At 40.0% G+C, this 27,605-nt stretch overlaps 2 protein-coding genes across 5 annotated transcripts; both read right to left on the bottom strand.

Annotated features, from left to right (window-relative positions):
* Positions 1 to 312: 312 nt before the first annotated feature.
* ankle2 (ankyrin repeat and LEM domain containing 2) lies at positions 313 to 11,914 on the bottom strand. Of its 2 annotated transcripts, none has more exons than XM_088375385.1 (13): positions 11,631 to 11,914; positions 9,232 to 9,681; positions 8,558 to 8,752; positions 8,095 to 8,279; positions 7,529 to 7,717; positions 7,300 to 7,422; positions 5,814 to 5,877; positions 5,183 to 5,358; positions 4,973 to 5,079; positions 4,462 to 4,649; positions 3,150 to 3,975; positions 2,216 to 2,347; positions 313 to 1,711 (listed from the first exon to the last, which is right to left on the bottom strand). In XM_088375385.1, exons 2-13 carry the CDS (start codon positions 9,668 to 9,670, stop codon positions 1,501 to 1,503), a joined length of 2,835 nt encoding a protein of 944 aa, XP_088231511.1. In that variant the 5' UTR covers positions 9,671 to 9,681; positions 11,631 to 11,914; the 3' UTR covers positions 313 to 1,500. The 2 variants fall into 2 exon arrangements, with proteins under 2 accessions (XP_088231511.1, XP_088231512.1); XM_088375386.1 differs by lacking the exon at positions 11,631 to 11,914 and adding an exon at positions 11,008 to 11,165.
* Positions 11,915 to 12,062: 148 nt separating this feature from the next.
* Positions 12,063 to 26,782, bottom strand: golga3 (golgin A3). Of its 3 annotated transcripts, none has more exons than XM_088375382.1 (24): positions 26,639 to 26,782; positions 25,854 to 26,095; positions 25,187 to 25,471; positions 24,774 to 24,886; positions 23,731 to 24,422; positions 23,402 to 23,510; positions 22,746 to 23,052; positions 22,479 to 22,681; positions 22,271 to 22,408; positions 21,232 to 21,393; positions 20,662 to 21,030; positions 20,394 to 20,471; positions 19,609 to 19,872; positions 19,425 to 19,519; positions 18,959 to 19,175; positions 18,131 to 18,274; positions 17,809 to 18,006; positions 17,560 to 17,676; positions 17,283 to 17,422; positions 16,302 to 16,434; positions 15,991 to 16,113; positions 15,678 to 15,842; positions 15,185 to 15,351; positions 12,063 to 14,670 (listed from the first exon to the last, which is right to left on the bottom strand). In XM_088375382.1, exons 2-24 carry the CDS (start codon positions 25,972 to 25,974, stop codon positions 14,478 to 14,480), a joined length of 4,533 nt encoding a protein of 1,510 aa, XP_088231508.1. In that variant the 5' UTR covers positions 25,975 to 26,095; positions 26,639 to 26,782; the 3' UTR covers positions 12,063 to 14,477. The 3 variants fall into 3 exon arrangements, with proteins under 3 accessions (XP_088231508.1, XP_088231510.1, XP_088231509.1); XM_088375384.1 differs by having other exon boundaries at positions 25,310 to 25,471; XM_088375383.1 differs by having other exon boundaries at positions 26,644 to 26,698.
* Between the last annotated feature and the right edge of the window lie 823 nt (positions 26,783 to 27,605).

The following is a 27,605-nucleotide window of genomic DNA, read 5'->3' as shown; positions in this document are numbered from 1 at the left end:
GGGGGGCGTGTTCTATGGTGTAACCTCACACATGTAAACATCACAGTGCAAGGTGAAAAAGTTATGTTGTGAAATTTGAGATTTTCTGTAATAGGTGAGTCATCCTCATTTTGCAGCAACAACTTCAATCAAATGTTTGCTGTAGTAGCAAATCAAACTTGCACATTGATCAAGAGGAATTATGGATCATCTCTTTTCAAAACGGTTGCAACAATATTCACTGGACGGTCTGATGTGAGTCTGTCAGGATGAGTAAAACAATGACAAACATTTGTCACTGAGCAATTTGTCACATTGAAAAGATCATAGAAGTAAAGTAGGAGTGATGTTTTATTGACTACTTGAAAGCAAACACGTCCTTGACATACAGAAAGAGAGATAATGCAAAAAGCACAAGAAGCATGGTTGAAGTTTTTAGGGGCACATTTAAAACGCTCCACACATTCAGAAACATTCAGAGAAAAATATTTCCTCTTCTAACCTGAGAGCACAAGCGTGATGACAATCTCCTCAGCAAAGTTGTTTGTGCTCTCTGAGAAAGGTTGAGTTCACCAAAAATTACATTCAGAACAAATCAAGTTTAAGTGGAAATTGTTTTTTTTTAAATCAAAATGTTTTTTCTGTCTTACGGCAGGTATCTTTTTGTGTTTTTTTTACACTTTCCTCCAATACAAGCGTATATTGGAAGTGAAAAAATGTCACACTTGTGTCAGCCAGAGATGACTTCTCCAAACTAATGACTAAAACGTGTGACAGTTATCAGCTTTGAACTTGCCAGTCCTAAAAGTTTTCTTCTGATCTCTTATTGCAATATAACACTCCTGTGTCCGTGTGTTAGTCCCCCATAGGAAGCGGCTTGAAACTTTACCATGAGAAAATGTTTCTAAAAGGAAAAGTCAAGATGTCCTGAATCCACTGAGTAAAGATAAAAACAACTCCATTTATTGAACAAATAAAAGCATGGAAGATTCATTCAGTATTCCTGGGTTTGCTGTGTTGCTACAGCCAATAATGTCCAGATGTGAGCTAGATTATGTGTCCAAAAGGACAGAAGGAGTCCATTACTTTTGAACATTAAGGCAAGTACTGAACTGAGGAAAATGCAGGAAATGGCAGTCGGTTTAACATCAGAAAACAAAACATTTTTGTGCTACTGACCAACATACACAAAAAATATTTTTTTCTATTTAAGAACATTTTTAGTGCTGACAACCCCACACTTAAATGTATTTTTGTTACAGACTTTGGGGAGTGTGGCTTGTAATCATAATATCCAAAAACATCGACTTGGGCAGGTGCTCCACACTTGTCACAGATAACATCCACGGTCTGCACTGAGAAAGTACACTCATTACTGAAGTTTCTTTTTTTTGTTTTTAAATATTTTTTAAAATATTGTGTGTGCTGCAGCTCAATAATAGAACTCTTCTAGGCTCTTCCATTCTTGAATTTAGGCTTGTTATGGGAGGTTGAGGATGATGTGGCGGTGGAGTAGACCCTTTAAATCGACGACTCGTTCAAGCGCTTGAGGCGAAGGCGTTGGATGTAGCTCATGTTGGCTGGGCTGTAGCGGCTGGGGCTGAAATCCGGTGAGGCGGCCTGGCGGGCGGGGCTGAAGTGACCCGAGGGAGACGTGAGGATGCCGGACGGCGAGCCGGGAGTCTGATGCTGCACCCTGAGTCGCTGTTTTACCACCACAGGGCTCGGCCAACTGGACACATTGGTCAACATTCTATTTTTAGAATACTTGTTCCTTTTAGTAAAAGGCTTACTGAGGAACACTATCTAACACCACGGTCTAAATTATTAAGCAAATTATGTTTTTACTCTTATTTTTATAAATAATCGTTGCAAACGTCACTCAGCATAGGAGAACAATTGGAATATTTTCAGACAACCACCCCCAACCATAACTATTTTTTTCAAGAAAATTTACTTCTTTAAAATACAATATTCAAAATTATTTGTACAACAGTGTTTCAATACAAATTGGATAGTTTGCAAAGAACTGCAAATAGCCATTTGTTGAATTTGCTGAAATGACGGGAAATGAGAAAACAATTACTTTTGAGAGCCTGAAATTCAAAGATTTGAACAATCTTTGGTTAATAGATACTCTAAACAATTACTTGATTTTTAAAATGAAGGCGATTCATTTGATAATCGGTTTGTTGTGGATTAATCAATTAATGTGGACACCTCTACGCGTACAAACCTGTTCATGTCTGAGGAAGAGTAGGACCTCATTGTGCTCATCCACTTGTGAATACTGGGAAATTTTTTGAGATCCACCTCTACACCGCCGATTGCTCCCAACACATCCCGGTCCAACTTGGTAGGTGAATCCCTGCGAAAACATCGGACAATAGGGCTGACCTCTTATCTGTGATACCTCAATCATCATTAAATAACACCTATTTAAGACTCTTCATGGGACAGGGAAATCTCAATTTTTGTTGTGTTGATCGACAAAGTTCGCCTTACGAGTAGGCTTAAGACACTCTGCCACTAGATGGCCACTGCAAACTTGATAAAATTTTAACTTGCTGTTAAAATACAAAAATCGAGCAAGCATTAAAAAAAAAAAAAAAAGTGGTTGATTTTTTTCCCCTTTTTCTAACTAGGTGTCCTAGAAATTATTTATTTCAGTGCGTATCCTGTGCCTCAACTTACTATTATTAACAAATACATTTTTGCAAATGAAATAAAAGCAAAAATGCTTTTCATAAAAGTAACTTAAACGACATTCTTACGTCTACAAAACTAACTAAAACTAACTCTAATTATGGTGAACATGTCCTTTGTCTTTGCCAGTCAATATTATTTGGTGTTGTCATTGTTTATTTCAATCTTGCTGTACATCCGTCCCTACAGAAGGAAGGCCAAACGAATGACAATTGTAGTTTACTTTATCACGCATTACCTTTTTTTTTTTTTTTAAATTGTACTCATCAAATATTCTGTATATTAAAAAACACACTAAAACTGTTTAAAGGTAAACCAAAATCAAGCTTTTTCATGAAAATAAAAAATGATAAAAACGAACAAATTTGCTGTAAAATCTAATTAAAACTAACTGGATTTAAAACAACAGTCAAAACAAAATAAAAAGTAACTCCACAGAAAAGCCCCCAACTAGAGATACTCACCCATCAATGAAGAGTCCCCTTCTACTGTGAGGTGGGGTCCGAGGAAGGAACTCATGAGAATTATCCAAGGACTTATAGGAGGATCCTGATGACCCCGAGCTGCTCAGGTCTCTCCCGCCATGATCCCACGATTTGGACCTCGCACACAAGTTGCGCACCCCTGAGGCCAGCCCCCTTGTCCTGCTCGTCATTTCGAGACTGTCCTCATCTGCCTCAAAGAACTCTTCGGAGCTGCTGCCGCCGCACCGTTCTTCTGAGTCAGCCTCCTTCAGGGCCTCGTTGTTTTGGGTGCTGTGACCAATGGACAGCCGCTTCAGCTCAGCGCCCAGGTCTACGCTAATGGAGGAGCCGTAGGAGTCAAGGATGTCTCGGTGTCGGTTCCCGCCACTGCTCCTTCGCTCCCTGCATCTGTCTGGGTTGTCCGGCAGTTCTTGTAGTGACATGCGCTCAAATTCCACCGAGAGGTTGGAGATGGGTGAGAGTAAGCTGGAGGCAGATGGCGAGCTCCGAGGGCATATGGTGTCTTCATTGGAAATGCCATCTCTTGGGGAGGAGCACACCCCATTTATGCAGACGCCGGGTGATAGCAAATCCTGCTCGGCTGCCGTCTCGATCAGGTCGCCTCCACGATACTTCAATCCCATTGGCATGATGTGGAAGTCGTGACCTCCCACTGCACCTTTAAGGTTGTCCAAGGATGCGGCGGAGGAGGTGATGCAAGTAAGTGCTGCATTCTGCCTATTCTTCATCTCCTCAAGGCTGATGTCCTCACTCTCGTCCAAGAAGGCACCAACAGAGATGGAGTTGCAGAACTTCTTGGGCTTCCCTGCCAGCACAGACGCTCATTCAAAGACAAATAATGACAACGTCCAGCATTTGCTAGCTTCATTGTAATATGGTAAAAAAGCGAATAAGGAGAGGTTCAGTTGTTGCCGATGACAAATTGTGAGTTGTGTTCCATTCAAGTTCTAAAGCCGTGTAGAACTTTGCATTTCTGTGCAATTTGTTGTGCAGTTGCAAAGAACTACAGATGTAATCAATTCATAAAGTGGTGCCATTAATTTTGGCAGAAATATACTTCTCTCAATTCACAGACTCAAGTTTACAAACTACAAACAGAGTCATTGCTAGAGAGGCGCCACTTGATTCCTGAAATGGTGATATACAAATGAGCGAGGCACAACACCACATTTGTGCCCAGCCCCTCATGCTTCCATGCTCATAACATCCTAGGTTGGAGTAATTGAGTGAATAGTGTATTTTCCCTTTTTGTGACCAATGTGTTTTCTCTAACAGTAACATGTAAAAGTACCTGGGGAAGGAGTTTTAAATCTGTTGCTGGTCTCATTTTCCCCTTCTTCACAAGTATATGGAAAGGAATCCCTCTTACGCAGGTACTCTTCCAGCTTTTGAAGTCCCTTGGTTGATGACAGATCTACAAAACTGCCAAGAAAGTCCCAGTATTCTGCCCAGGGATGACCCATCTCGTGAGCCAAATCTCTGTAGGATGTGAATATTAATTACTGAGACTGTAACTAGAAAATAAATATAAAAAGTGCACACATTTTGATTTCATTTCATTCTATTCTACTGGACCCAATATTCAAATGACAACTCATACATAACAGTTGAATGCTATCAATATCGAGCCGAGTAATTTTAAGAATTCTACTGTAAAGCGAAAAATAAACATGCAACACATTGATTTGCCCCAGCTTGAATGCATGAAAGGACTACCACAATGACTTAACAACTAGAATTAACGCACAGTGTACAGTTGTATTCATTTGTTAGTTGTACAGTTGTAACTCATGTTGTCTTACCTGCCAACCCGCTCTGCACCACGGTCAGGATCTGACTTAAGAATGTTGTGGAAATGCTCTGCTCGATTCCGAGGTGGGGTCTTCCAGGAACGTCGAAAATCCCCGGCCTAAGGTGGACGATTATACTGTCATTTTGGTATGATACTACATTTGACAATTTCTCCGAAACAAATGAAGTGAATGCAAATAAGAAGTGAAGGAAACTCTTACTTTAGAGGGACTCAGTGGACCAGCAAAGGCTGTGACAGCCATCAGTGGATCCAGCGGGCTTTTTGCATGTCGTTGGATCAGCGAGAGACTCTCTGAAGCTTCGGGCGACCACGGGGCACCTATGATAGGCTGTGACGTGTTATCGGCTGGCCTAAGCAAGGGGATGTAGCAGCGGTCTGTGGAATGAGCAGAAAGATGGCGTCACACAGAAGAATCCTCCCAGTGATCTTTTGCTCTTCCACCTCAGGATTTTGACTGAGTATTATCTATTTAAATATAATGTTACATTTCTCTATTATTGTTTAACTTCTTTTAACTGCGTAATTGCAGCAGCGTTGTTCAATAGATATAGACTCAAAAAAGAAAATGCAAGCGTATTTAGAGGTCAGCTAGTTTAAAGACAGCAACATGATGTGCTCATGGCATCCTGCTACTCTGGCCAGTGTGACGTATTGACAGTTGACACACTATGTTTTGGTCCTCGATCCATTTTTTGTCTTTGGAGACTGCAATTTCTACTTCACAACATTAAATACATTGCCCGTCTTGAGCCAGGCTTCTGAAAAATAATAAAATGTAAGCATGGACATTAAACTATGAAATAGATTGTTCAAAATGTGTTTGCTCTTACCCTCCAAATAGTCCCTTATTTTCTCTCTCACTTCTTGGCTTGTGTTCTTTCTGCTACAAATAATCTATGGAAAGTGGGAAACGAAAATTCATAATACAGACAGACAGCTGTTACAATACATCTGTTTTTGGCTTAGTGCTTATGCTTGTCTAAATTTAGTCAACAATGTGCAGAAGGGATTGGAAACATTTGGAGAGCTAGCCCTAAGGTCAGAACTTCTCAAACTCGCACTCGAGAGTTCTCCACAATGGCACCCCTTTGCTTCAGTTGAAAACACGTACAGTATATAGTTAGTTTAGAGTATTTTTCCCCCACTTTAATAAAGCCTCATTCCAATACAATAATAATAATTAATTCCATTTATATAGCACTTTTCAAGGACCCGAAGATGCTTATATTATATTATATAATCTTTAATACAGAACACAATATTGATTTTGTTGATGCATTTTTGTCAGTGATTATGACCTCAAATCTACTTTGTTATAATGGAACAAGAATGGTACATTTTATTTGAACAAGTTTTACCCATTCCTCTTTTAAGCACCTCTCAAGGTCTACCAGGTTGGAAGGAGAGCATCAGTGTACAGCCTTTTTCAGATCTCTCCAGAGGCGTTCATTCAATTTCAAGCCTGGGCTCTGGCTGGAACACTCAAGGACATTCACAGAGTTGTCCCCAAGTAACACCTTTTATATTGCACCTGTGTATTTAGGGTCATTGGCATGGTGAAGCTGAACCAAAATACACCACTCTTTGAGAACAAGAGCGCTCTGGACCAGTTGATTCATCCAGGACGTTTCTCAAAATTGTGCCATTCAATTTAAATTCAAACCTGAGAAAAGGGGTTTTGGGCAACTCCCTGATAATTGCCATTTAGCGGGCTAACCATATCTACCTCCAGAACAGTGTTAAGACTTAAAGATCATACTAAAACACAAAGCTATGAAGTTTAGACCCAAAAACGTTTGCATGGCAATGTGCTGTTCAAGAAACCTTCAGAAAGGACCACAGATAAGGGTCTAAACATGCACGAAAACTCAATTATTGTTGCAATTCTACTTTAAAAGAAATAAAATAAAAAATTCTAATTCCAATGGCCCAGTACTACAACATGGCCAGAGATGCGATGTCCCAAACTGTACATAAATTACATGTATCTACTCTTCAATCCAGACTAAAACCTCATCATTATTTTGGTGGTTTTGCTATCAAGATTATGCTAGTTTGCCTCGAGTCATTCGGTAAAGGAAAGTTAATTTATTTTTGAAGTTTGAAAGTACTTGCAATCGTAAGATCATACTTAACATGTTACCATTGAAGGCATTTGAAAAATGACAATAATGGCCTTGTTTTTAAATTCCTGGATTCAGTGCCGTTTAAGAGTTTTTAAGGATTCGCTGAAATCCCGTGTACTTTGTATGTCTACCTATTCTGTTGGCTTGTGACTAAAACCGGCAGGGAATATGATTCTGAATAGTCACATACATCACAAGGCTTCTGGTTGTCACTGTTCTTGCAGTTCTTATCTGTGTCAGGATGCGTGCACAGCACGTTGACAACATCTGGACATCCAAACTTGCAGGCAAAGTGGAGTGGCGTTTCACAACCCTGACATAGGCATACAGCACAATATACAGTGTGAGCACAGGCAGAAACAAATTCTGTGATCTTCTTTGTTTTTTGATAGGCTGAGTGAAAAAAAAAAAAAACCTACCGCCTTATCTGGAGTGTTGAGGTAAAGATCGACAATGTAACGAATGCGCTTCTGCAGCGTCTCTTCTTGGTCATCGGGGTACATGAGGCGCATGAACGCTGGGTCCTCTAAAGTATCCAGGAGAAGTTGGGCAATGCCCGCTTGGTTCTCCTTGGCCGCCACATGCATTACGTTGTACCTGCAGCCCTCCTGAGCACACATTACAATCAAATGCTCTGAAGAGGATTATTTTGACTCTTCTAAACAATGAAGTGCCTAATCTAAAACAGCATTTACCTAGCCTCGTTCAACTGGAATTTAACCACTCGATATGCAACAAGGACAACAAATCTTGGGATACCGGTAAAATTACAGGTAATTTTTATTTTTCAATTTACCGAGACACTTTGATTGCAACTAAACATGTTCTAACAGTCTGGCAATGGCTCTTGTTGCACAAAACAAGATCCAAGAAAGCATGGCTGTGAGCTTCGTTTTCAATGAACCTCAAATTTTACTGACATTCCAGAAAGTGTTGGTAAACAGATTAGGTTGAAAATAACGAGTTTCATATGGGCACAACTCACCTGAACAATAGTGGGGTTATCCCCTGAGCCAATGAGATAGCGCGGGTTGCCCCAGACACTAGCATGAAACTCCTTCTCATCTCCCTCCTCCACGGCTTTCCTCAGCTTGGCCGTAAGGTCCTGGGTGCGTGGGCACTTGAAAGTGTTGGCCCGTTCCCTGCTAATGGTATCCACCTCCATCGTGTCTTGTGTGTGGAGAAAGACAACTGAGTGAGAGGCCAGCACTCCTTAGCTGCTAGATTAAACAACCAGTAAATCCGGGTTCACGGATGAATTATTGCCTTTCAATAAAACCAATTAATATTACTTATGTGAACAGAGGGCCAAACAAAGCAGCAATAGAAAGGTTATTTGGAATTCACAGATATTCAGCAAAACTAGACAGTGAAACTTCTGCTTGTCACTTTGGTTTGATTTGCAATTCTACAAAGCATTCAGCCAAATACTGATTTACAGACTGTACCTTTGCTGATGATTTGGCCTGGTTCAACAGGAGATACGCATGCCATGGATTTGTTGAGAAAGGGGAAATAGTCACAGATTCCCTTGGCAAACTTCTCAGCATCCTCACGGTTGGAAAAGGCTTTAAAACGTGATCCCTTTATCGCCTTTACAGCTTGAAGGGCACCTTTCTTATCTGCATACACTTGTCCTCTTTCTATGGGCAAACCATAATACGCATGAGCACTTGTTTATTGTCATGTGTTTTTCAGGTATATGTGAAGTCGTTCTTGAATGTTAACTGGTTGTCCTGATACTAAACAAAACCAAAACGGAGTTTTTGAAAAATATAAACATTGACACGGACATCTTATGGGAGAGTGGCACAAATACTAATGCTCAAAGAGAGAGTACGTCAATGCTTGGAAGCACATTCTCGTAACTAACAAACGTGTTGAGTTGCACCGAGGTAACATGAACAGGCATTGTGATTAGCTTTAAATGGGACTGGTCCTAAGGCCGCTTTTCCAAAACACTAAATACATTTAGTAATTGTGCAACAAGGAAGTGTCCAAATGGGTAGGTTGGACATAGACAACACATGTGAAAAATGTATGGCGAAGATGACAGAGTGAAACAATAGGATACTCATATGGGACAAGCCGCAATTGTCTCCAAAAAGCAAGACTTTCTTACCTTTTTGTGACATGTCCTCCCATAATGGAGGACATACTCCATAATAATAGGTTGGGGATACTTGTGCTGCTTTTGAAGGTGTTTTCATCTTGGATTGAGAGTTAGAGATCTCCTCTTCCTCTGGCGGGTTGAGTCCCACACCATAACCAAAGTCCAGTTCCTCATTTGGGCTGCCGCTTGCTGCAACAGTTGTCTTGGCACACGGTTGAGGTTTGTCACGGTCAGCTGCTGAAGTCACATCGTCTGCATCCCTTGCAGAGGAACTCTTGTCCGTTTCAGTGGTATCACTAGCTGACTCAAGGAGCTTGCGCGCCAACTTCTTTTCAAGGATAGATCGGGTTGAGGCCGTGATGGCGACGCACCTCAGGTCTGCCCGGGCAAATTCCTCGCGCAGTTCATCCGCTGTTAGGCCCTTCAGCCTGGTTAAAACTGCCTCCATGCTTTAGCCCCCTGGAAAACACAAAACAAGCAAACAGCAATCAATAACACCAATAAATTTATCTTGATTTGTAAATCCAACCAATAAACAATACAAATGACTATGTTCACATTCCACAAAATAATCACTAAATCGCACGCCAGAAAATTCTGCCAAGAAGTTGAATTCTAGCTTGCAAACACATGCAGGGCTATGACATAAGAAATAGTTCCTAAAGGCTTGATAATTCTAGCAGCACACATGCAATGAGTATGCACCTTCCGAATGGACTTTTTACTTTAGCAACACACGAGGTTTCATACGAGCAAGTTTAAATGATTCTTGACACCAATTCCACAGAAGTTATGAAAAAAGCATTTTGGTAACTTTTCAACAGCGTCTATGAATTTTGGTGAGAGTTCGTCAGGCTCCAAACATATCCGTTAGTCCCACAGCAATTAACAGCAAATAGAGAATTTTATAAACATAAGCACATTAATTTTTTTGATTTTGATTTGATTTTGTTTGTTTCGGGAAGTACAACACACTTATTACAACTTCATTTGACATTTTGTTTTACATGACTTATCGAAAAGGGAAGCGGGTTCAAGCAATCTTTCTTATCTGGTCCCGTCTCGATTACAACCAACGTTTTACTGCCGACACACAATCTACATTATTACTTATAATACTACCATAATCATAAAAAGAGAGAATCAAAAGAAAACTCAAATTTGACCAGGATAACATCTGATTTGAATACAGCAATAACAAATAAACTGGAAGTTTGAATATGAGTTCAATACAGCAGAAAACTGGAATTTTGCATAACAATTGCTATCAATTTTCTACAGCCATATACTAGTTCAGGTTTGCCACCTAACTGTACACTTACATATCGATCACACTGTTAGCAAAGTGCTTATCTGCTTTTCTGTCATTACTATCACTCCCTAGGCGTTAGGACATTTCAACCTTCTGATATATTCAACCTATTATCGATCAAAAAAATAAGCACAACGTCCAGCTAGCCTGCGCTAGCAAGTTTGCAGCCGGGTAGTGAGCTTGGCTAGCATAGTAGAATCGGCTCTGATGAAATTCTGGTCAAAAAAAGCAAAAACGTTACCAATCTGGGGAGACTATCAATATATGTGCATTACATATTTTTATACACAAACACAGATTTGTTGCAATAAACGGATCGATTAGTCTATTCGTCGCATGCTGTCACACCCAACTGTCATATGAGGCTTCTCAGGCTGCAACGTCCAAATTTGATACGTCTTCGGAGTGATGATGGCGATAAAACCGAAAGTGCATCTGTTGACATCTTTGAACAAACGACTACTCATACTCACAGAGCAACGTGTTTTGCATTTTACGATGAGCTTTAGGAAGTCCTCGTTAGTTTTATACACAAAGTGGTGGACAGACACAAAGCTGAGGACGGTCTGATAGTCTCGTCTCATTGTTTACAACGTACTTTGCGCATGCTCAGTTTCAACAGTACTAATGTTGCGTTCCCTATCGTTTGGATTTTGAAAATGTATATACTCTATTTACATTAACAAGAGGTCATTTAAACAATGTTACTGTAATTATGTACGGTATTTAGAGTCCATAGTAGCGAATATACTGGCATTTAGTTTTTTTCGGTGATATTTTCGTCTTTACAGTAAATTAATTGAAACACGATGAAACGTAGAGCACGTATCAAAAGCCGTAAACGATTGTACAGTAAAAATCGGGGGTCGTGCTGGATAAGTTAATTGTACTTTCCCCCACTCCATTTGAAAGTCTAAATTGCTTTGACTTATTATAGCTTTTATTTTCCTTCTCTCAAAAATGTAAGCTTTTGTGTAATGTGTTTATTGTTCAATACGTCCAAATCAATCCATCTCCCAACTTTCAGAGTGTACAGCATTTACAAAGCAGTACACAAGTAAACATTCAAGAGCAGAAACGCAAGACAGGTACCTACCTGACATTTCTCAGAACATTCCAAAAGACATACTGTAAATAGTTTGCCCCTGAAGTTGACTGCCAGAATAAGACTTAAACGATCTTAGTTACGTGTGCTTTCTGAGGCGTGCCTTTCTGCTAACGTTAGCCTCAATGCGACATAAAATTCTCCTCGATGTCCGCGTTCACCGTAGTTATTTTCTAGTGCAGTTTTTGTTCTACGTAAAAAAAACAAAAACATTTAAATTAATATGAAAGTGACCGCCCCCACAAAAAAAAAAAAATAATAACCATGCACACCACCACCACCTCTCCGCGACCAGATGGTTTTAAAATACAGACACCAAGGACCCACCGTTGCCCAACGTGGTGCCTGAACAAAAATGCCTAACATATTCAAAATTCATACACCAAGGACCCACCGTCGCCCAACATGGTGCCTGGACAAAAATAATGACATACGTGGAACATTTATTCAAAATTCCGAATATAAACCGTTACGGCAAGGTAATTGTCCCATTATAATAACATTCCAACAGACAGTCTCAGTAATTTTTATGGAAAAATGAGTACGTTTGAAAGATTCAAAACAGTAGTTGTGTTGAATTTTAAGCCATTCCCTTTCAATTAAACAAGCGTACAGAAAGAACATCTTAAAGCAGGGGTCACCAACACGGTGCCCGCGGGCACCAGGTAGCCCGTGAGGACCGCATGAGTCGCCCGCAGGACTGTTCTAAAATTAGCTCAAATAGCGGCACTTGTCAGTGAGCTGCATCTATTTATTTTACAGTCAAACCTCGGTTTCTGAACGTCCCGGTTCTCGAACAAGTCGGAATTTGAATAAAAAATTCGAGATTTTTTTGCTTCGGTTGTTGAACAAAATTCATAGGTCGAACCTCACTAGATGAGCCGGGAGGACCCGAGAAAACCCGACCGCGCGGCCCGGATGCCGACTGAATCTGTGGTTATGGTATTTTCGTTACTTTGAGGATTGTATTAACCCCTAATCATGCCTCCAAAGAAAGCAAGTGGGAGCAGTAAAGCCATCCTAAAACACAAAGACGCTCCTAAAGCAATGCGACACTGGGCGCCCGGCGTGCTGCGGTTGCGCGATCGGACCAAATAAAGCTCCCCGCGCACTGAGGTCCACTTAAATTTTGGAAAGTACATCGGGACTTTAAGAATATTTTCTAAATTTCAGCGACGGCTCTGTCACAATAATGCGACCAGCGCGGTGCAGTTGCGCGGTCGGCGACGCGCTACGGTTGCGCGTTCGGCGGTGCGCTGCAGTTGTGCGATCGGGCAAAAATGCGCAAATGAAAAAAATGTTTAAAAAAAAAAAAAGGGGGGGGGGGGGTTCTTTTAGTCTTGGAACGGACTAAATTTTTTTCTATTATTTGTAAAGGGAAAAATAGATTTGGAATTCGACCGATTTGCTTCTCGAACCGCCTTCTGGAACGGATTGTGGTCGAAAACCGAGATTTGACTGTATTTTTGCTGTTCTTGTTAAAATCACACTTACATGAGAACTGAAAATGACAATGATAACACAAAGTGAAAGCTAAATTGAGCAAATTGGCTATTTCAGAAGTGTGTGTCAAACTGGTAGCCCTTTGCCTTAATCAGTACCCAGGAAGTAGCTCTCGGTTTAAGAAAGGTTGGTGACCCCTGTCTTAAAGTACTTACCCACCAACTACAGGAACATAACCCTCCCCATTTGTGTGACAGCATAAACTACTGCAGAACTCTAACACGGTTAGTATTAGAAATAGGATAAAATGCTAGGAAACATTGTTTCCTGTAACTTGTATTTCCTTTACAATATTGAACATTTATGATCAATTTACAATCATACAAAAAGAAAAAAATATATTAACGTCTGGAAACAATTAACCCAGTATTCATACAAGATTAGTATGTGATACTGTAGTCACCTTCCATCAACATGTACAGTATACAAATAAAAGCACATGGAGACACCTGCCTTTAGTGGTAACTATGTTGCAACATTACTTGCTTTCTTTCAGTTACATTTTTATCAATGGGCATGCTGTCGGTTAAAAGTGCCCTGCATACTTTCAGATTTACACACTGAAAATATATTACATCTTGCACATACCCTCAGCAAAATAAGAGACTAATTTAACCAGATTCCATGACAATAAAATTATGTAAGCATCCCCACACACACACAAATTATGACAGTCCATGCTCGACAAGACACCTTCATACATAAACGAGACTCCAAGAACCGGTGGTCAAATGGTTACAAAAAAATGAAGACCTACTGCATTTTAACAAAGGCAATAAAAAAGTTTAGTGTGCATGACCTTATGACAAGACGCATACCTGTCAAGCACTCGCGTAACTATCTTAATTAAATCCTGAATGAATAACATCAGCCAAGTACAGGCACAAAAATATGGAAGAACATGTCTTAGCCAGTGTGGCTTACATCTTTTTACATATGGTCAATCAATCAAAGCTACTAATTACAAATTTGAAGGTGAAGCATACCGAAAACCTGAACAGCTTATATTATTATATTAAACATGCCTGGATAAATGCTCCATCCGATTCAACAAATGATAAGGTTAGGATTTGTAATGGTGTGGTTCATCTCTAATTCTTTAACGCTCAATAAATATCACAAGGGCATAACAGTATAAACAAAGGTCAAATAATAAAAGAGCAAAATGAAAAAAGCTCTGATTTACGTTTTTACTCTGCAAAAGCACACCTGTAATGATAGGAGAAAAATGACAAATGTTGACAGCCGTTGTTTAAAAGAAAAACGGAATAATTGACTAAACAACACCTTTGTGGATAAAACTCCACTGTCATCATGGTCTGAAAAAAGTTGCTTTTAGGACTGCTGCTGTTCCGCTTCGTTGTTATTTTCCACCACTGTATTGCTCAGCGGGCTCCATGCATTAGATATGTTGTCTTCAAGTCCCAGTTGAGCCAGTCCTTCCTCTGTGTTTGGCAATGAGCTCATTGACTCATGCACTGTTACTGTGTGCTCCTCCATCTGTTTTTGGAGGCTGTCCATCTCCTCCCTGACAAAAAAAAATCGAAAAAAATCACAGTATATTTAGACTAGCATTGGAAACAGTATTTCACACCTCAAATGGAGATTTAAAAATAAGTGTACTAGAGCAAAATATATTGCAATAAATTGCACATGTGGTTTTCAAACTGGGGGGGGGGGCTATTAAGTTATGCTATGTGCAGACCAAAGGCGCGCTCAGCGTTCCCGGTGGCCCGTTTCCATGTACATATAGTCAATGCAGTTCACGAAATCAGGCAACTGCACCTCAATAGTTGAAGCGTTTGAAGCGGAAATTTTGTTCCTTTTTGTTCCTGGGATTGAGAGACATGCAACACAGCCAATAAATATTTTTTTAAAAAAAGATCTACAGGTATGGCATTTAGAGGTGCACAATCATGGTTGTTTGGTTTAAATTATGGCATTAGGATATGGGGTCCTTGGAAAAATTACTCTGCTGTAAGGGGTCCATGGACCCAAAGATTTTGGGAAACCCAGTACGAGTGTACAACAGAGCATCTTACTTGAGCTGCCGCAAACAGTTGTGCAAGTTGTTGAGCGGCTCTTTGTTGACCGAAGTTGAAGGTTTCAGTAACTCATCAAGAAGTGAGGCAGGCACTGGGCAGTCAGGGATCTTTACCGGCGTCACTGGGTTGGATGGGGTCCCTTCACTCTTCAACTCCATCCGTTGCTGTTCCAACAATGTCATAATTTAATGGCTATTCATCTTCAAAGAGATTAACTTGTGCACACTTCTGTCAATTTGAAATGCTATCAAAAATAAATTTTTTTCCAATTGTTCATTATTGTTCTATGTATAGTCCAGTATTTTGATATGAATGAGTATTAGTCATTATTATTTGCATAGGCAGAGAACCAATAACTCAAAACAGTATGCAGCTGACATGCTAAATACTATATGCTAAAAAGGCTTTCATCAAGTGAATCCTTCATTCCAGTAACGACATTGACCAAAATGAACCCAATGAAACCAAGTCAAGCAAAAGGCTGCATCACCTTTCTTAGACGGATCTGTTTGAGGTCCTGTTTGAGCTGCTGGTTTTGTAGCAAAATGGTCTTCATGCTGTTCTTCAGCTCACCCACTTTAGCTTGTAGCATAAACTTGTCCTTCCTTGTACCATTCAGCTCCTCCTGGACGATCTCCAACTCGATCTTTATGTTCTGTGACAGACAGACTTAGAATAAATCCAATCGCTTGAAAAAGAATAGGTGTCGATCATGATATTAATTACTGCTTTGCAAACTCTTTTCCCTGCTATTGTTTTATCGTGTTACTGAATTGACATTTCTCATTTAAATAAATACTTGCCTGCAAAGCTGTCTGCAGGTTGTCCAGCTCCCTATGCTGACACTCCTCCATCATCTCCAATTGCTGCTTTTGAGCCTCAATCTCCCTCTGCCTTTGTTCCACCTCCCACTTAAGGTCCTCAACCTGTGAGTTGTAGGGAAGTTGGACGAGACAATGTGTTATTAGTCGCTGCACATTTCCATCAATAGTCAACTTTAGGTATTTGTAACTGTAGAAAACGTAGACTGCAAAGCTTTGTTTTTCTTTCAGATAATAAAAAATAGTCTCCCAATAATATTAAAATAATTCAAACAATGAAATCATTTCCATACCTCTTGGTTCGTGAGGGGCTTGTTTGACAGCTCTTCATCTAGTTGTTTCTGGAGGATTTGGAGGCGAGAATGGGCTTCAGCCAGCTCCTCTTGGAAACTGGAGATCTCCTGAGCATGCTTCTCATCCTGAGATCTGTGGATAGAGTCGATGGTCAATAGTGTCAGAGGTTTCGAAAAACTTTTCATTGCAAATATATCCATCCCTTTAGGAAAATTAGCAAAGTAAGTTGACTTTTTATTTGAGGAAGTATGACACTTCTGTGGAAAATAATGCTAATAGGGGCAATGGTGACTTATTTAAAACATGTTGTTGATGGTAACATTTAAGTCTGTTTTAGACAAACCTGAAATTATGCAAATCTATTTTTTACTATTAATACCCACATGCAGTGCTCTCCATAAATCCGCACATCCCATTGGAGCCGTTAGCTTTGTGTACATGTTGCATTGAATGGAACCAGTTTTGAGCTTTGATAAATTATACTATCATTTTGTGAATTCGATTTCCTGAAATCTAAATTTTAGCCTAAACAGTGTTTAATCATTTTTGAAACATTACATTTTTAGAAAATGTTATGTCATTTTTGAAACATTAAATTTTTAGAAAGTATTATGTGCACAGATTGACAAATCTCAGTAGTGATCAATAACATAATGGAAATAGTTGTAGTACAATATGCCATCAAAAAAAAATTCTGAAAGGAAAGTCAAGGCTTTCTAATTGCATGAGTTGTACCGTTATTTTTGTTGACCACTGCGTACCCTGCTTGGTATTTATTTGCATGCAAAGTTCATAAATGGAAATTTTCAACATTATATGATAAATGTCACTTATTTGAGGATTTTCTTTTTTTTCACCGAATGCGATGCGAATAGCGAGGATCCACTCTACGTAGCTGTTATTTCCAACAGAGTCACTATTTACTGCATGTAATTCATTTCCATCGAAATCTGTATTCTGTAACAAATTAGTGTGCATACTGGAGCTTGTGGGCTTCATGTTGCAGAGCTTTGACCAAGTCTTCTTTGGCCTGAAGGTCTTTCTTGATCTCTGACAGTTCCAACATGGCAGCCCTGTAGTGTCTCCTATTGTGTGCTGCTTCAGCCTTTGCCGTTGCCACCTAGACATACAAATTAAATAATAACTAAAAACTCAACATAGTGCATAGAGAACTGCTATTGGAGTAACTCCAAAAGACTCTCAAGATACTCTTGTTGAAAGAAAACTGGCGCCCCCTGAGTGCAGGAGAACTTGTACCTGTTCCTTAAGATCTTTGACTTTGGTTTTCTCTTTTTCCAAGGCAAGCTGCAGAGTTTGCACCACCTGCTTCATTTGTTGGTCCTCCTCTTCTTTGCGTTTCAGAACAGCTTGAACCTGAATAAGTGGATGCATGGATGAAGAATTTATTTCACTATTAGGAAGATAATCTTTTACACTTGTTTAATCTCAATACACTGCACATTAAATACTCCAACCAAACAACACTTGTTGCAATCAGTGCTTCACCTGCAAGTTGAGCTGTACAAGATCCGCCTCTCGCTTTGCTAAAGCAGATTCCAAGATATTGGCATGTTCGCGCAGTGCACTGTGGGACTGTGTCAGTCCAACCAATTTTCCTTTTTCATGTTCTAGCTCAAGAGCGAGCTTCTTGTTAGCATCTTCTAGTTTTCGGATCCTCTTCTTGAAGCATCGCGACTCTTGAAGCTTTTGAAAAAAAAAAAAAAAAATGCACAAAGACATTAAGGAGGCCACAGATGGAATACCCCAGGAAAGTATTAAGTGCAATATTTAGAACTTTTAAAACAGTCCCCCATATTTGATGGCCCACCTCATCTTCTAACTCCATGACCTTCTCCTGGTACTCCTCTAACTCTGTGGAAGTGAGGGATATGACTTCCTCAAGCTCCTTCTCTAACACTGCCTTACTTTTAGTCACAACCTGCAGTGCAGTCTGAAGAGATTCAATCTTCTCCTGGGTAAACAAAGAAACAGAGGTTATTGTAGCATTTAGAATGCTTGTATTTAACAATGGCGATTACAAGATGATTTTTCCCCCAAGGAGCAATTAATATAGTCATTGGAACAGCATTTTAATGCAAAAGGCTTTTCGTCACCTTTTTATATTGGTGACACCTAACACACTGCATGCATGCATGTGCACTGCTTTAATTCACAAAATGTAGTGTACAAATATTTTTGTATTGTATTTTAAGGGATAGTGCACTTATTTAGCCATTCCATCAATAAAAGGTTAATATTCTATCCATAATTCATTTGATCATTTCAATATTTCTCATGCACCTTTAAAAACATTTCTTCCCCACTTGCTGTCAATTGAAAATGACACCAGATGTGCGGAGGACCACCAACCACTGCTCAGCCGTTTCCTGGTTTCGTCAATGACATCCGCACACTGAGGCGTGATGCACGTCTCTTTCAGTCGACAGCATGTGGCAAAATGAGTTTTTAAACGTATTAAATGTACATGAAAAATAATTAAGTTATCAAACTAATTAAAGACTATATTTGCAGCATCATTTAGTAAATTTGAATTTTCACAGAGGCCAATAAGGATAAGTCAGCATGCAGATCTTGAACTACAGCACTGAAGTACACTAAGTACTTCACTTAGTGTTCAGATCTGGTAGGTTTATACCTCCAAGATGTGGTTGTTTCCTCCATCTGAAACCTGAGCTTTGAGCTTGACCAGCTCGGCCTCAGTCGTCTCCTTGTCAGTTAGGGCCTCTTGCAGCCTCCTACTCAGGATGCTCACAGCATTCTCGTATGCCTTGTGCTTGGCCTTCATCTCCTTCTGAGCACTGGTCAAATCTGTCCCCAACCGCTTCATACGCACTTTTTGCTCCGAGATTGCTCTATTTCGGGAAAATAATAAAACTATGTCAAGGGGAAAGCTGAAATTACCCTAACTGAATGTATGCAACGTTACATGCTAAAGTGTGTAAACGTAATAATCTTTGTGATGTCGCTAATCAGGATAATAGACCGTCTGATTAAGAAATTTTAATTTTAGAAATAAATTTGAAGAGATACTTATCATTGCCCAAACAAATTAGGCCAGACTTAATTAATTGTTACTTCGCTTTATTAAAAGCATGACTCACTTTTTGGCTTCTGTTTCCATCTTCTCCACTCTTTTCCTGAAACTTTCATTCTCTTCTGTCACAGCTACAAGCTGACTCTGATCAAACTGCAAGGACTGTGAAGGGAAATAGAAAGACTTAAAAAAAAACATCACTGACCTTAACTGAATTTAGCATAGGAGAAATTGCAGCAATTCACAATTACCTGGATCTGTGTTTCGAGGTGGTCGCGTTCTCTCTGAATGTCTTGCAGATGACTTTCCATGTTATTGATCTGTTCTTGGACTCTGAGTACTTCTTTCTGCAACCGGGCCTGCTCCAAATCAGCTTTTTGCTTCTCCCCATGTACATCCAGAAGCTCTTGTTTTAGGTCCTTCACCTCTGCTAGAAGACGTTTCTTCGTAGACTTAAGCTCACTGATCAACTGGTCTTTAGAGTTCGCATCCCGACGATAGGCTTCCACCATCACCTGAGAAAGAAGACGTACCGTAATATTGTTCATTAGTCATGCACTAAGCAGCATCTATCATTTTTCAATTCAGCGAGGCACTGATCATTCTGTCATATTGTTCATCAGTCATTTTTCAATTCAGCTGATCATCCTATCTGTGACAGCCACCCGGCTGCACAATAAATCCTCCTATGAAAACATGAGCAAGAGGGGCGATTCTAACATTATTTCTTATGAAATACTTGTAGGGATATTTTGTAGGAAATACTCTTCTACGTTCTTAAAGAGTTTCCAAAAACTTTGTTGACACACACCATAGTTGGAGGGAATTAAATTGTCTGGTTCAATTTGGCCTATTGTTTACAATTTTGTGAGCAGGGTCTTGCAATAACGGACCAAGTCTCGAGAATGTTATTTTCTCTGCTTGTAATGCTAAATGCTATGAAGACCGTTCCATGAAATTCTACCAACAGTTTTCTCCAACAGTTATGTCAATATTTTCATGTAGCATATTCATTACGACAATTTAGAATTGTTACCTTTTGTTGTTGGAATTGTTCCTTAAATTTCTGAACTTGTTTTTTCAAGGAACCATTTTCTTGCTGTAGCTTTTCAATCTATAAGAAAGCAAATGCCAATCATAATAGATTACTTGAAAGATAATAATCAAACATAAAAATAAATAACACTCATCAAATATATTGCAGATTTATAAAACAAACCAAAACATTTTTGTTGTGTCACAGTAATTATCTTTATACATCTTATATCATACTCAAAAGCACAACCAACCCATTAGTTTCGCACCTGACTGGTTTTGACCTGCACTTCCTGTTTGAGATGATCCAACACATCTGAGGCCACCAAAACGTCCTCTCCAAGCCGTTCAGCATTTTCATCAAGTTGGTTCTTGTCGGCTCGGGCCGTCTGCAATGCTACCTCCAGAACAATCTTCTCATTCTGGAGGTACTGGATGTTGTCATCTTTGCTATTGCTCTCTGCCTGCAGCTCAGTTAGCTGGGCTTCCAGCTCTAGGTATCGAGCCTCCAGTTGGTTGATTGACTGCTCTTTGGTATGCAGGTTCTCCTGAGTGGTGGTCAGCTGGCGCATAAGCTCCAGATGTTCTTTCTGGAGAGCCTGCAGCTGCATGTCCTTCTGAGAAAGGTTCAACTTCATCTAATGAACACACACAAAAAAAGAACCACAGATCAGAGCAACACAGAGGCAAAATGGTTGGCACTGTTGCATAGCAGCTCGCGGTTTGGTGCAACAGGCCTGGATAAGCAAATCATTTACAATTCAGCTACTGACAAAAAAATACCAACATGCTCTTGAAAGCCAGACATGAAGGATTGATCCAAGAAAGCAGATCACTACCTGTTCTAGTTCCATTTCCAAGTTACTGGCTGTGTTGGCCAATTTTACTAAGCGCTCCCGTTCTTCCTCAAACTCTTCTAGTTTGTGTTGCAGGTCATCCTCCACCATAGTCTTGGCATCCTGGATCTGCTTATAGGCAGCTTCTTGAGTCATCATGTCAGCCTACAACACAAACAGCAGAAGGTCCCTATCGCAATCATGTAAATAATCAAACAAGATCTGCAAACACACATCGACCTGCATCGTCAAAGAGTATGCCACTTTAGATTGGCCAATATTTTGTAAAAACACCAGACAGAATATAGATATGTGGGAGAAAATACAAAATTACTTAATTTGGACAGAGGTGTCTCTACTTGACTGACAATTATGCTAATTCATACACAACATGACATCTTTTTGTCATAAATTTACAGTGGCTATAGTCTAGGAAGAAACCCTTGTTCAAATGGTCATCAACACCACTAATTAATGAAATGAGCAGCAATAAAATGGAGACAGACCTTTGAGGGAAAACTGATTGGTATAAATGCAAACACCGGTGCAAGTATTTGTGTAAAACTGCAGGGGAAAAATTTTAACAGACGTAATGTTCGAATTATATAAATAAACATACAGGGAGAACTACTGCGCATCCAAAGCAAATTGCTTAAGGCCGGATACTGCACAAAATGGAGTTTCTGCTGTGAAACAATAGATAAAAACAAACAGAATGTCAAATACTGCCAGTTGTGTGCTGACTCCCATTGAACATCAGTTTGAATGAAATTTGTCAATTCTGGACACCATATTCCCAGTTATAAGAGAGTGTGCACACTTTAAGCAACCGCATTCTCAACACCCTCCCAACTTGAGTTGAACATAGTGGAAAACATTCTGAAATGATTTTTTTTTTTTTTTCCTAAACTAATTATTTTCTTATCACAAAAACCTTGCATTTGAACAGTGGGTGTAGACTTCACATCCACAGTCTTGATGTATCCAAATATGCTGCTCTGTTTCAACAAACATACGTTCAAACATGAAAAAAAAAATGTACCTCAATGCTCTGCAGTTGAACAGCTATACGCTCTTTTTCTTTGATAGAGCGGTGTTGAGTCTCTGTCAGTTGATGGGACAGGGTCACATTCTCTAGCTTCAGATGTTCCAGAACGCCAGTCTGGGTCATTTTGCCAGCCTAGGAAAGAAGGTCAGATTTTTTGTTTGACATGCATTTTGAACTTAAAATAAATAAATAATAATATTACCTGCATGTTAGCCATTTCACTTTGCAGTCTCACTCGGGCCTCCTGAGCCAGGCCAAGTTGTTGCTGGTACCACTGCCTGACCTGTTGGAGTGAGTCAATCTCTGCTTGGGAGGTTTTCAGTCGACTCTGGAGAGTGCTACGCTCCAGCTGGACCTGTTGTAGTTGGTTCTGAAGACCACCCATTTGCAGTCGCATTTCCTGAACTGCATGATATATTGATATAAATAAAAACAGTCAGGTTGGATTTTTTGCTCACTGAAGGCTTACCTGTGTTGTCCCTTGATGTGAGAGTCGTTTGCATTTCATCCACCTTCCCCATTAGTCTGTTGTACTGGTCTTCAGCCACATTCAGGTCATTGCATAACGATGCCAGATTGGCATTTTTGCTCTCCAAATCGCCTTGGAGCTCCACCATTGCCTTTTCTAGTTGGCTACAACTTTGCCGCAAAGTACTGACTTCTGTTGTGAGGACATTCTGCTTTTCCTGGCTAAAGTGAACCTCTGCCTTTTGAGCTTGCATCTGAGCATTCACGGTGGCAAGCTGGGCCTGGAGCTCTGTCTTCTCTTTTAGAGCCTGGTGGGCAGGACAGGATTATAAAAATGTTTACTGAATGATAGATATAGCATTTGCCAATTAATATGTCTGTCTGCAGCAAACAGCAGTAACAAGTCAGAAACATTGAGAACCTTTGGTGAACACGTTTTAAGATAGTGTACACGAACAGGAAGTAAAACAAACTACTCATTATGATGCAGTGCATTTGGAGCCCACCCCAAAATATAGCAATAATAATAAACACTGTTAATAATTAGTACACCACTGACAGTTTCACTCAAAACTATAAACTATGCAAACTAAACTATATTGTATTTTGCCAAAGTGTTGTGGCTGGTCAGTGTGTTTGTTAGTACTTCACACTAACCTGGTTGGCCTCAGATGATAAAGATTCCAGTTGGCCTTCTAGTCTCATTTTTTCTTTCAACACCTGCAGCATTTCATCGTGGCCCATTACAGAACTCTCCAAAGAGACACTAAACAATGTAAACAACATCAGTTATCTGACAAGCCAAAAGAATAATCAAAAAGCTGCTTGAATTATTTTTAACTGGTTTTAATTTACATGTCATCAAAAATACCTGCTGGAGAAGCTGTCTATAATAAAGAATAATAAAAAAAGTTTCTTTAATTGTTTTAACTGGTTTTAATTTATATGTAGAAAAAAAAACTATCACTGCATGTCATCAGAAATACCTGCTGGAGAAGCTGTCTCTGCGGCTACGCGGTTCTACGGCGCCTTCTTGCTCCAACTCCTGAAGATGCTGCTCATCACTGGCTGCTTGCAAGACTTCATGCAGGGAGGGAAACTGACCCATGGCCTCCGGCGCAATCTCCCGCCCCTCAACCGTGTAGGTCCCCTGCTGCCTGTCCATGGCAGCAGAAAACATGGTGTAGGTTCCCCTGGTAGAGGCACTGCTGTAGGATGAGCTGTCACTGTCATTGCCATCATATCCAGGCCTTGCTCCTGAGTCACCACCATCAACCTCAGAGACACTTTCCCCCACCTGCAGCAAAACACCAGACCGCCTTTCTCCCTCGCACGTGACCTCAGAAAGAGTAGCTACTGCACTGATAGTGGACTGGACGGAGCCCATGGTGTTGTCTGCAGTCTTAATTCCACCTCCTTCTCCTCCACCATCGTCCTCTGGAGATTTATAGTCAGCCAAGGAATGGATCTTGCTCGTGCGGGATGATCTAGATTTCTTCTCCTTGGTGGGGGGAATTCCTAAGCTCCCAAGTTTAGGACCACGGGGTACACTGGTCCTCAGGAAAGAGTACTCCTTGGTCATTGCGAGTGTATTGGCCCGGGGAAGAGCCTCAGGATGCAGCATTAACTCTGGATCCAGGGTGCTGAACGGTCTGTTTTTTGGTGTGCTGCGGTGGGACTGAAAGAAATTGGGTGCTTATACTAGCAATATGGCCACTTTCAAGTTGCTAAGCCTGCTGTACACTATCAATGAAGAGCGTTATCTCAGAAAATGCTTCAGTTAAATTTGAAACCCATTTACTAGGTATTACATGTTACCACCCTCTTTAAACAAAAGTGCTTTTTAACTTTTTTTCTTAAACATTTCCTGGGAATGCTGGCTCCCTCTTCTAAAATTGACTTCATGCTTAGTCAAGCAGTTCATTCAAGTCTACCCTTGAAATAAATATGATCAATAAATATCATCAGCATTTAATTCAGTACAAACAATATTTAACAAAGCTGATTGTGACAGTGACTTTTCACTTACCCTCTCCTTATGTCTTTGCACTCTGTACTGTTTCAGCTGCTCTTCCAGGCGCCTACGAGCCTCCAAACGAATCTTCTCCTCATTTTCCAGCTCCAATGAAGGCTTCTGGTTGGCTACAGAGCAAGAGTATTCATCCAAAAGGAAACATTAATGAAATTATATACTCACAAATCATGCGAGCATTGTGAAAAGAGGCGAACTGTGAATCCCTTAAGGCAAAAGGAAAAAAAAACTGGAAAATATGCCATAACATCTTTTAATTAACCCTATGGAAGTTGAACAACAGTCATATACTTGACTCCATCTACCCAGAAAACAAAGACAACAGACCAGTAAAATAATAAGGGTTTGGTGAAAGGGTTACAAACTGGCTCAGCACAGAGGGGGCATTCACGCAACAAATTTATGCTTACACAAATCCGTCTCCTGCATAGGCATACTGAGTTTGAGTGACTGCAATGCATCACCCGTGTGACCTGTGACCTCAGCAACAGCCTGCTCAGGTTCAAGCATCATGGGTGGATAAGCAGTCACACCTGGAGAACCCTCTTGACTTTGGGAGTTGACCGGGGGGCTGGTGCTAAGCGGAAGGGCGTTTGGAGACAGGGACCCATTAGCATGGGAGTTCCCAGCAGCAGCAGCACCAATGCCCTCTGACTTTTCGTCTCCATTTGGCATCAGATCCGAGCTGATGGGACCTGAAATGAATGAGTCCCAAGGAATGTGACAGTGAGTCATAGTCTGTATTGTGGGCCTGAATGCATAGTGAATGTGATTCTCTTGGCAAACTGGCTGAGCAACTATGACAACTCTCACCTGCACAATCTAATTCACCCCCTGGTCTTAAGGGCTCTGCTGCTCAAGTAATTTTATTCACACCTCGATTCCCCATGCTACTAAAACACCATGTGTAATTGGATACATTTTTTATTATTAAGACCAGTCATTGTAAGCCAAGACGGTTGGAAAAAATGGCTGTGTACACAAGGTATGCATGCCTAGCCTCCCTCCCACCCCGAGCACTGAGCTCAAACAATGGCAGACATTTTGTTATCATATTCCACCAGCATCAGCACTCACCGTTGTGAATCCCTTTAGTTGTGTTTGGTTTCCCATCAAGCCCTTGTTGCATCAAATTTTGCTCACTTTCAGTCCTTTGGAATTTCAAAGTGCTGTGAGATTGCTCGGTATTCATCTCCATTTGAACAGTGTATTAGATTGTAATGTCCATAGCTTTTAGATGATATTTCTGGGTCTTCATTGGAAAAGCACCAAAACAATCGAAACCAGGTGCCTTTCAAGATCCAGGATGTACTATAGCACTGAAAAGAAAAATCACACTGTGTTTAACAAATGTAACACTTAGAAAAACGTCCCATATTACAGCTCGAGCAATGCCTCTTTACGAGTGGCAGCAATGCTCCATAAAACTAGCAACATCTTTTGAAGATGTTGCAAATGGTCAATTTTCGTCCTATCGAACCTTTCCGAACTACACTAGTCGACAAACACGCAGTTAAGATGGATATCAGCAGACAACAGCTACAATCTCACAGGTAAGTGAACTGCATGTATTCTTTAGTATGTGCAATTAGCGAAGACGTAATTGGCAGCCATAAATAATATGCACTACATTTTAGCCTGTAGTGCTCGCAAAAGTTAGCAATATGTTTGCGGCGGGGGACCTGTCAAGCTAACATCAAAGTTGCTAACTCGATTGTGAGAGCTCGAGTGTGGATTAGATTTTTAAATCATCACACAAATATCACAATTAACATGTTCAACCCAGCGTGATTTAAATGTCCATGGGCTGACTGTAAAATGACAAATTCAATAAATGCATTAAAATCCTAATGAAAGCTCACCTAACCAGCTTCGCCTTTTACTACGTGGCTGTTTGGGTTCCGTCCTTTAATATGTCCGACTGGAAACAGTAAAGTCAAACAAATGTCTGGAACGCAAGTGTCATATTCGCGAAAATAAATACAACGAATGAACGAAAGAACGAACGAACGAACGAATGATTGAATGAATGAATGAATGAATGAATGAATGAATGAATGAATGAATGAATAAATAAATAAATAAATAATTTATAATAAAGAATAATATATATATATATTTTGCTCCTCTTATTTATCTATTTATTTGTTGTGTTATTTATTCATTATTTATTCAGCACGCTTTTGTTATACTTGCTTGTTTACTTGTTTGTCTGTTGTGAGCCATGTCTTGTCACCGTGGGATAGGGGGGAACGAAATTTCGGTTTCTTTGTGTGTCTTTGGCATGTGGAGAAATTGACAATAAAGCTGACTTTGACTTTGACTTTGTAAATAAATAAATGAGATCTAATGAATATTTATACGTGGCGTTTTAAAAAATTGCTCTGTGATTGTCATGTTTAGACTCATTCAAAAGCCAAAATCATGTTCAAACGTAATAAACATCCATGCATGTGGTACCAGCTGCATGGCAAACTCATGGCTTCAAAATTTCGCTTATAAATCTTTAAATCACTAAATATAACGCCTGACGTATAAACCGGGAGTAGGCCTGTAATCCACTGCACTCAATGCAATTAAAACGGGGATCTGGGTGGAAGGTGAAACGCAAATCAATAGTAGCCTAAAAAATAAAATAAAATAAATAAAATAAAATAAAAAACCAATCTATCAAGGTTGTTGATGGATTTAAAATGTACATTTCTGACTTTTGAAATATACTTTTAGAAATATTACAAAGTGTACGGTGGCACCATCTAGCGGTATTTTTTAAAAAAAATCCTACGACACATCTGAAACAGTTACCATACGTACTAAAATATAACGCAT

The sequence above is a fragment of the Syngnathus floridae genome, chromosome 5 (assembly GCF_059516105.1).
Source record: "Syngnathus floridae isolate MCC-2025c chromosome 5, RoL_Sflo_1.0, whole genome shotgun sequence".
NCBI lineage: Eukaryota > Metazoa > Chordata > Actinopteri > Syngnathiformes > Syngnathidae > Syngnathus > Syngnathus floridae.
The sequence above is the reverse complement of the archived record's forward strand: the minus strand, read 5'-3'. Positions and strand labels throughout refer to the sequence as shown.

Coding starts and splice junctions, on each gene's coding strand:
- golga3 (XM_088375382.1), bottom strand. CDS start 25,974: ATGGAGATGAATACCGAGCAATCTCACAGCACTTTGAAATTCCAAAGG. Junction 20,472..20,661: donor TGCAGGTCAAAACCAGTCAG/GTGCGAAACTAA, acceptor GCTTTCTTATAG/ATTGAAAAGCTACAGCAAGA. Junction 16,114..16,301: donor AGCCCCTCACGAACCAAGAG/GTATGGAAATGA, acceptor TACAACTCACAG/GTTGAGGACCTTAAGTGGGA.
- ankle2 (XM_088375385.1), bottom strand. CDS start 9,670: ATGGAGGCAGTTTTAACCAGGCTGAAGGGCCTAACAGCGGATGAACTG. Junction 5,359..5,813: donor AATAAGGGACTATTTGGAGG/GTAAGAGCAAAC, acceptor CTCATTCCACAG/ACCGCTGCTACATCCCCTTG. Junction 4,650..4,972: donor GGTGCAGAGCGGGTTGGCAG/GTAAGACAACAT, acceptor CACATCCTACAG/AGATTTGGCTCACGAGATGG.